Genomic DNA, 7,967 nt, shown 5'->3' with positions numbered 1-7,967 from the left:
GAACTGAAGCCAGACCTAGAGCCACTCCCTGAGGCTATGCCCCTTTCCTGCAATCTCTGGCCACCCCCATTGGCCAGGCTGCCCCTCCCACAGGCCCTGGGGCCCCTCCCACCCTCACTACAGATGAGGCCAGCCCAGGACTGCTTCACTGGGCAGTAGGCACTAGGGCTGGAATGGGGCCGCCCGGCTCCCCATGGCAGTGGGTGCTGCTGCTGCTGGGGCTGCTGCTCCCTTCTGCTGCCCCCTTCTGGCTCCTCAATGTGCTCTTCCCCCCGCACACCACGCCCAAGGCTGAGCTCAGTAACCACACACGGCCCGTCATCCTCGGTAAGCCCCCACCAGGCCCCTGATGCACCAGGCCAGACCTTGGGGAACCTGGGCCCCAGCCCCTGGTAGCAGACCCTGCCAAGGCCCTTCTGCCCCTGCATTAGCCCTGATACCTGCTTCAGTGTTCGGAGGGACCAAAGGTTTGTGCTGCAGAGAAATCAACCCTTTCTCCCACCACACTTCCTATGTCTCTGAGTTGTCTATCCCAGGTGGGTAGAGTGGGGGGTGGGTGTGCCTGAGGGCTTGGCCAGGGCATTACAAGCTGTGGTCAGCTGCAGCCCCTGGACCTTGGGTCAAGCCCCACCATTCCTTCCTCAGCCCCCACCCAAGCAAGGACAAGATGCCTAGCCCAGGAGAGCAAGAGAGGCCTATCAAGGCCTGCCCCCTACTCCTAGGCCCAGCCCCCATTCCCCTATATCTATTTGTTCTCACCTTGGACTTTGGCAGTAATGGAGAGCCATGCTAAGTGTTTGCTTTGTGGGAGCAGGGGTCAGTGGCCTTGGCCCCTGCACCCTCCCTTCCTGAGGGGAACCTGGGCTTTGGGCTGCTGTGGGGATGGGGCGGGGGTATGATCAGAAAGAGAGGTTCATGTCTTTAGTCCCTGGGGGTTGAGAGTGTGGGAGATGAAGGGGCGAGGCTGGTCACTACAGTGTCTGGAGGATGAGACTGGAGTGGGGGCTACAAGGGGTGGAAGTCTGAGGAATCCAGAGTGAAGGCTAGTGCCTGCAGTGCCTGGCTGCCTGGGGAATCAGCTGGAAGCCAAGCTGGATAAACCAGATGTGGTGAACTGGATGTGCTACCGCAAGACAGAAGACTTCTTCACCATCTGGCTGGATCTCAATATGTTCCTACCCCTTGGGGTAGACTGCTGGATCGATAACACCAGGTAAGTGCCATCCCCGCTGCCCCAGTCCCCACACCCTGCCCCTTGGCTGCTGGTCTGCTGAATGCCCCACTGCCCCCAGGGTTGTCTACAACCGCAGCTCTGGGCGTGTGTCCAATGCCCCTGGTGTACAGATCCGTGTCCCTGGCTTTGGCAAGACCTACTCTGTCGAGTACCTGGACACTAGCAAGCTGGCAGGTGTGTGTATTGGGGGAAAGAGTGGGACTCTAGGCTGTGGTGGGCCCATAGGAGCTGTGGTCAGAGCCCCCAGTGCTACTGCCTTCCCTACAGGTTACATGCACACACTGGTGCAGAATCTGGTCAACAATGGGTATGTGCGGGATGAGACAGTGCGGGCTGCCCCCTACGACTGGCGGCTGGAGCCCAGTGAGTGTCTCTGCAGATGATGGGTTCAGGGTGGGGCAGGTGGCCCCTAACCCCAACTTCCCTGACACATACCCCCCTCATGCCCCCACAGGCCAGCAGGAGGAATACTACGGGAAGCTCGCTGGGCTGGTAGAGGAGATGCATGCTACTTATGGAAAGCCTGTCTTCCTTATTGGGCACAGTCTTGGCTGCCTGCACTTGCTCTATTTCTTGCTGCGCCAGCCCCAGTCCTGGAAGGACCGCTTCATTGATGGCTTCATCTCTCTTGGGGCTCCCTGGGGTGGCTCCATCAAGCCCATGTTGGTCTTGGCCTCAGGTGAGAGGGCCTCTGATTACCTGTGTCCTCTAGGGGGTTGGGAGGTGGAATGAAGCTGACCATGGGCCTGTCCTGACTCCCATTTCTGCTCACAATGCCAGGCTGGGGGTGTTGTCCACCACCCCTGGGACATGATCCCTGTCCTTAGCCCCCTGAGAGCAGGGAGCCTGGCCTGGACCATTAGAGCACCTCCTGCCAGAGTCTGTCTCAGTGACAACAAAGGGGAAGTAAAGAGAGAGGAAGTGAATCCCAGCAATCTGATTCATTGCCCTACGTCTGTTCCTTGTGGCCTCAGATCCTGCCCACCCCGCTTTCAGCTGCCTTCTCCCAGGAACTCCTTTGCCTGGGGATCTGCCCTACTGAGGACGGATCTTCCCAAGCCAAGGCCAGACCCTAGGAGCCCCTCCTGCCCTTCCCTGAGGAGTGGCACAGCCACCATCTGTCGAGCACCCACTGTATGCTGGGCATAGCCAGACTCGGCCTTCCTCCTAAGAGCTCAGGATCTGGTGAGGGAAACACTCCCCAGGCTATATCAATAAGTGTCAAACAGCCACGGTCTCATTTCATCCTTCTCAGAACACAGCTCTGACCCCTGTGCAGCACAGGCCACAGAGGCTGACAGACATTTGCCAGCACCGTCCCCCCACCACTTCTGGGAAGATGTACAGCTTTCCACTCTCCTGGTTGAGCTGTTCAGGCAGCCTGCCTTGTGTCTACCTCTGCTCTGGGCGTGGGGACTGGAGACAGCTGCACACACACAGAACCACCAGCACCACCCCCCCCACCATTCACACATACATGCCCATCCCCAGGAAACTCCTCCCTTCCCTCCTTTTGAGGGCCTACAGCTCTGCCTCACAGAGGTGCCATCAGAGCTGCTGATTTAATAAGCACTCGTTAAACACCTACTGAATGCCAGGCCTGCTTTAGTCTGTGGCTTGGAGTCTATGTTTGGATTGAGCATCCAGCTGAGCTTGGGTTGGGGGCAAGTTGTGGGCAAGGGGTAGGCAGGCCTGGCTCCATGCCCTACCTTGCTCCATGTCCACAGGTGACAACCAGGGCATCCCGATCATGTCCAGCATCAAGCTGAAAGAGGAGCAGCGCATGACAACAACCTCCCCATGGATGTTTCCCTCCAGCCGGGCATGGCCTGAGGACCATGTGTTCATTTCCACGCCCAGCTTCAACTACACAGGCCGTGACTTCCAGCGCTTCTTTACAGACTTGCACTTTGAGGAAGGCTGGTACATGTGGCTACAGTCACGTGACCTGCTCGCAGGCCTCCCAGCACCTGGTGTGGAAGTATATTGTCTGTATGGCGTGGGCCTGCCCACGCCCAGCACCTACATCTTTGACCATGGCTTCCCCTACACGGACCCTGTGGGTGTGCTCTATGAGGACGGTGATGACACTGTGGCCACACGCAGCACCGAGCTCTGTGCCCGCTGGCAGGGCCGCCAGCCACAGCCTGTGCACCTGCTGCCACTGCATGGGATACAGCACCTCAACATGGTCTTCAGCAACCAGACACTGGAGCACGTCAATGCCATCCTGCTGGGTACCTACCGACGTAGCAGCCCTGCATCCCCAGCTGCCAGCCGAGAGCCCCTGCCCCCTGAATAAAGATCTTTTGCTGCTGTAAGCTCTGACATGTATGTTGTAGGTTGAGGAGGAGGCACTAAGTACCACACACCAGGATTTGTTCATCAGCAGCCGCTTTGAACAGTTGGCGCTTTGTGGAACATAGGGCAGGATGGGCTTTGCTAAAGCCTGGGGTTGAACGGGGCACCCTGAGATGTACAGCTTCCCACTCTCCTGGTTGAGTTGTTTAGGCAGGCTGCCTTGTACCTACCTCTGCTCTGGGCATGGGGACTGGAGGCAGCTGCACATACAGCTGTGAGATGGGGGCACATGGAGCCAAGGGTGCAGGGAAGGGAAGATCTGAGCTGTCCCTCTCAGCTCCCAAAAGGGCAAGTGAGACTCCACCTCTAGACAGGGCCTTCTGAGTACTAGGTAGACGACAGAAGCACAAGAATTTAGAATCTGGGGGAGTGACAGCCACTAATCAGATATTTCACTAATGAAGGTTTAATTATTAATGTAGCTAAGTGGTCTGAGAGAAAAGTTTAGGGAGCAACAAGAGGCTGAGTCTTGTGGGTCAGGGAAGGCTTCCCAGATGAGGTGGTACCTATGCTGAGATCCGATGGGATGACAAGGGTAACATGGGCCAGTGTAAAGACTTGGGTTTGAGCCTAAGAGCAATGTGCAGCTGCTGAAGGTTTTAACCAGGGAAAGAGTGTGACCAGGTTTTCAATCTAGAAAGAGCCTCCTCTCTGCAGGGTACAGTGGAGCCTGGAGTGGGAGGTGAGGGGCAGGAAGTGTGGGGAAGCCAGGGAGGCCAGTGCAGTATCCAGAGGAGGGAGGATGCTGGCTGAGACTAAAGCAGTAGTTAGGAGAAAGATGTGGATAGATAAAGGGTCATCTGGGAGGTGAAATAAGGCTTGGCCACGGGTAGAGCCCAGCATGCCTCCAGGCCATAGGTGGATAGCCACGGTGCCCCTCTTGAGAGCAGGAAGACAGCCCCTGAGAGAGGGAAGATGGAAGTATCAGCATCACCATGGCCAAGGATTGAACTTCCATGTTTGAGGTTTGGGGAGGAGACAGGCAACAAAAGAGAGGCAGGAGTTGGGAGAAGGAAGGTGACAAAGGACAAAAGGTAGCCATACCTGATGCTGTTGGGAGGCCAGTAACAAAAGGGACAGAGACCTATTGTGACAGACTTAGGGCAGTGAGACTTGAGATTAGCGTTGGGGTCAGGGTAGGCAGAGCAAGGGGCTCAGATTGGAAGGGGGAAGAGGAGTGGAACAATGACCAGAAGCGAGGGATTTGTCCCTCTGTTCAGAGGACAGAGAAGCAGCATGGAGAGCCAGGCAAGGGACATCTCCCTCTTCCCCAGCTGCCTAGGATCACAGGTGAAGGTAAAAGTGAAAGAGAATATGGGCTGGCCCCGTGGCCGAGTGGTTAAGTTCGCGCGCTCCACTGCAGGCGGCCCAGGGTTTCGTTGGTTCGAATCCTGGGCGTGGACATGGCACTGCTCATCAAACCAAGCTGAGGCAGCGTCCCACATGCCACAACTAGAAGGACTCACAACGAAGAATATACAACTATGTACTGGGGGGCTTTGGGGAGAAAAAGGAAAAAATAAAATCTTAAAAAAATATTAAAAAAAAAAAGTGAAAGAGAATATGCAGAAAGGGGCCACCCTTTTCTGAGGAAGGGTGAAAGCGAAAGCAGAAAGCGTCAGACGCGGAGCCCAACAGAAGACAAGGCTGCGACCTTTCTTGCTCCACGCTGGTGCCACTCGTCTGATCATCGACCCCCAAACCCTAGACCGCCCTGCCCACCCCGGGATGCTGAAGGCAGCGCTAGAGCCCCGAGGGGGCTTCTGCTTTGAGAACTGCCAGAGGTGAAGGGGGGTGAAATGGTTGGGCCCCAGCTGCCTATGAGGGCTTCCGGGAGTGGGAGCCCCAGGACCTTTATTCCTGGTAGGCGGGGGGAGAGTAGTGTACGTTTGGCGACTTGGGTTCCCAGGCTTACCCCGGTAGGTGAGGGAGACCGAGACGGAGTTAGGGGATGTGATGGGGACCCCAGAAGAACCAAAACCTGGGCCACTCCCTTCCGTTTTCAGAAACGCATCCTTGGAACGCGTCCTCCCGGGGCTCCGGACCCCTCATGCACGCAAAACTGGGACCACCATCGCGGGCATTGTGTTCCGAGTGAGTAGGGTGTTGGGACTGGGGGGTCTTATAGGGGAGGTTGGGGGATCGGGCGGGCACTGAGCCAGTGGCCCCTTCGCATCCACAGGACGGGGTCATCCTGGGCGCGGATACGCGGGCCACTAACGATTCGGTCGTGGCGGACAAGAACTGTGAGAAAATCCACTTCATCGCTCCCAAAATCTAGTGAGAATTCCCCAGCCCGGTTCTCCGCGACAAGAACCGCCCCCTCGTTCCCATCCTGCACCTCCTAGCCCCGCCCACACCAACCCTCCTTTCGCCCTCAGCTGCTGTGGGGCTGGAGTTGCCGCGGACGCCGAGATGACCACACGGATGGCAGCGTCCAACATGGAACTACACGCGCTGTCTACGGGCCGCGAGCCCCGCGTGGCCACAGTCACTCGCATGTTGCGCCAGACGCTCTTCCGGTGCTGGGGAGGGCTGATGACCCAGGGGAGGAGCTGTTGCGGGGAGAGCGAGACTGTGAGGTCCCGGGAGGCCGGAAGAGGCCGGCCTAAGAGGAGGGGGGCAACAGGAAGGAGTGGTGTCAGTCTTGGGCACCGAACCACAGGAAGGGGCGGGGCTCGGATCCAGGGGCGGTATCGCGGTGGGGCGGGACCTCGGGGCCTGGTGCTTGTTGCTGACCACGCCCACTCCACGGAAAGGTACCAGGGCCACGTGGGCGCGTCGCTGATCGTGGGAGGCGTAGACTTGACAGGACCGCAGCTCTACGGCGTGCACCCCCACGGCTCCTACAGCCGTCTGCCCTTTGCGGCCCTGGGTGAGCGCTTCAGCCCCTTCTCCATGAACCCCGCCCCTAGACCTTTGCCTCACGTTTGACCCGCGATGGGGCGGCTGCAACTGACCTCAGATGCCCCTCCTGCCTGCAGGCTCCGGCCAGGATGCGGCTCTGGCAGTTCTGGAGGACCGGTTCCAGCCGAACATGACAGTGAGCGACACTTAGCCTCCACTACGCGTTCATTGGTGGGAAGTGACCCTAGGAGCTCGGGGAAGGCAGAGGTAGCCTAGCCTAGTCAGGAGGTCGGGGAAGCCTTCTCGGAGGAGGTGACTACTGAGTGGAGACTCACGGGCCAGTGGAGTGAGGGTGGATAAGTGCTGTTCCAACAGACCACCGTCACTGCCAAAGTTTGGACTGCCCGGACAAGTCAAAGCTCAGAGAGGACTGTTTGGAGCTGAAGGAGGAGGGAACGGAAGATGGGGTCTTGAGTCTGGATTTTGTTTGGGATGGGGTGGAAATGAATGACGTATGTTGCTTCAGAAGTACCTGCAGGCCAGAAAGAAAAATGCAGTAAGCCAGTGGATTGGGGACCAAGACTACATTGGGTGGGTGGACAGGCCACTGGAAGCAGAGCCATGAGTGTGACTCAGAGAAGTTTGTGAAGATGGGGGCAGTGGGAACATGGGGTTTCTGGAGAGAGGGAGGCAGACAGTAGGGGAGGGGATCTTGAGGTGGTGGTGTAGGATGAGAGAAGAGTTTGGGTGCGAGCAAATGGTACAGAGTCTGGGCTTCAAGATTAACCAAGTCTCCAGACTGAAGCTTGAGGGCGATACCAGAAGAGTCCATCAGGCCTCACACACACATCATCATCATCACAGCTGGAGGCCGCGCAGGGGCTGCTGGTGGAAGCCATCACTGCAGGAATCTTGGGTGACCTGGGCTCTGGGGGCAATGTGGATGCATGTGTGATCACAAGGACCGGCGCCAAGCTGCTGCGAACACTGAGCTCACCCACAAAGCCCATAGTGAGGTAGGAGCAGGGAAGATGGAGGACCACAGGGAAGGATGGTGTGGGAGCAGGGGAGATAGGGGGCTGCAAGAAGAGGATGGGCCACATGATGGGCCCTCATTGAGAGACCATCCCTCCTTGCTCCCAGGTCGAGCCAGTACCACTTTGCCCCTGGGACCACAGCTGTCTTGTCCCAGACAGTAACACCACTGACCCTGGAGCTGCTGGAGGAAACCGTGCAGGCCATGGAGGTGGAATGAAGTAGGCTAAGGCTTAGAGCTTGGAACAAGGGAAATAAAGCCAGAAAATAAAACACCTAAACAGGTGGCTGTGTCATTCTTGGGTGGGTGTGTGTGTTGGGGGTGTTAGCAGCCACCAGGGCTCTGTGGCTAAGGTATCCCTGCAGGGGCCACACTCTCCCATAGCTCCAGTGCCTGGCCTACAAGGTGCCTTTCACCCATCACCTTAGGTATTTACCCCTCCAGCTCTGGCAAGCATTGCAGGCTCAAGGTGGAAAGCCCCCTGCTGAC

The 7,967-nt window shown here is 57.7% G+C and overlaps 2 protein-coding genes across 4 annotated transcripts; both read left to right on the top strand.

Moving 5' to 3' along the window:
• Window positions 1–25: 25 nt before the first annotated feature.
• On the top strand, window positions 26–3,555 carry LCAT (lecithin-cholesterol acyltransferase). 3 transcript variants are annotated; one of them, XM_008518214.2, is made up of 6 exons: window positions 26–327; window positions 1,057–1,213; window positions 1,293–1,408; window positions 1,502–1,597; window positions 1,689–1,913; window positions 2,962–3,555. In XM_008518214.2, the coding sequence occupies exons 1-6, from the start codon at window positions 174–176 to the stop codon at window positions 3,534–3,536; spliced, it is 1,323 nt and encodes a 440-aa protein (XP_008516436.2). In that variant the 5' UTR covers window positions 26–173; the 3' UTR covers window positions 3,537–3,555. The 3 variants fall into 3 exon arrangements, with proteins under 3 accessions (XP_008516436.2, XP_008516437.2, XP_008516435.2); XM_008518215.2 differs by lacking the exon at window positions 1,502–1,597; XM_008518213.2 differs by having other exon boundaries at window positions 1,293–1,597.
• A 1,405-nt stretch (window positions 3,556–4,960) lies between these two features.
• PSMB10 (proteasome 20S subunit beta 10) lies at window positions 4,961–7,758 on the top strand. The gene is made up of 8 exons (XM_008518211.2): window positions 4,961–5,379; window positions 5,602–5,689; window positions 5,778–5,875; window positions 5,977–6,117; window positions 6,355–6,470; window positions 6,580–6,638; window positions 7,307–7,458; window positions 7,586–7,758. The coding sequence occupies exons 1-8, from the start codon at window positions 5,324–5,326 to the stop codon at window positions 7,695–7,697; spliced, it is 822 nt and encodes a 273-aa protein (XP_008516433.1). The 5' UTR covers window positions 4,961–5,323; the 3' UTR covers window positions 7,698–7,758.
• Window positions 7,759–7,967: the final 209 nt, after the last annotated feature.

This window comes from Equus przewalskii, chromosome 3 (genome assembly GCF_037783145.1).
Source record: "Equus przewalskii isolate Varuska chromosome 3, EquPr2, whole genome shotgun sequence".
Lineage (NCBI taxonomy): Eukaryota > Metazoa > Chordata > Mammalia > Perissodactyla > Equidae > Equus > Equus przewalskii.
Note: the sequence above shows the minus strand (reverse complement) of the source record. Positions and strands in the feature narration are given on the sequence as shown.

What these genes read in the sequence shown, in the direction of transcription:
- LCAT (XM_008518213.2), top strand. Translation starts at nt 174, where the DNA reads ATGGGGCCGCCCGGCTCCCCATGGCAGTGGGTGCTGCTGCTGCTGGGG. An exon ending in TGCTGGATCGATAACACCAG is followed by an intron (nt 1,214 to 1,292) that starts GTAAGTGCCATC and finishes CACTGCCCCCAG; the next exon opens with GGTTGTCTACAACCGCAGCT. An exon ending in CGACTGGCGGCTGGAGCCCA is followed by an intron (nt 1,598 to 1,688) that starts GTGAGTGTCTCT and finishes ATGCCCCCACAG; the next exon opens with GCCAGCAGGAGGAATACTAC.
- PSMB10 (XM_008518211.2), top strand. Translation starts at nt 5,324, where the DNA reads ATGCTGAAGGCAGCGCTAGAGCCCCGAGGGGGCTTCTGCTTTGAGAAC. An exon ending in TCGCGGGCATTGTGTTCCGA is followed by an intron (nt 5,690 to 5,777) that starts GTGAGTAGGGTG and finishes TCGCATCCACAG; the next exon opens with GACGGGGTCATCCTGGGCGC. An exon ending in CCCACAAAGCCCATAGTGAG is followed by an intron (nt 7,459 to 7,585) that starts GTAGGAGCAGGG and finishes CCTTGCTCCCAG; the next exon opens with GTCGAGCCAGTACCACTTTG.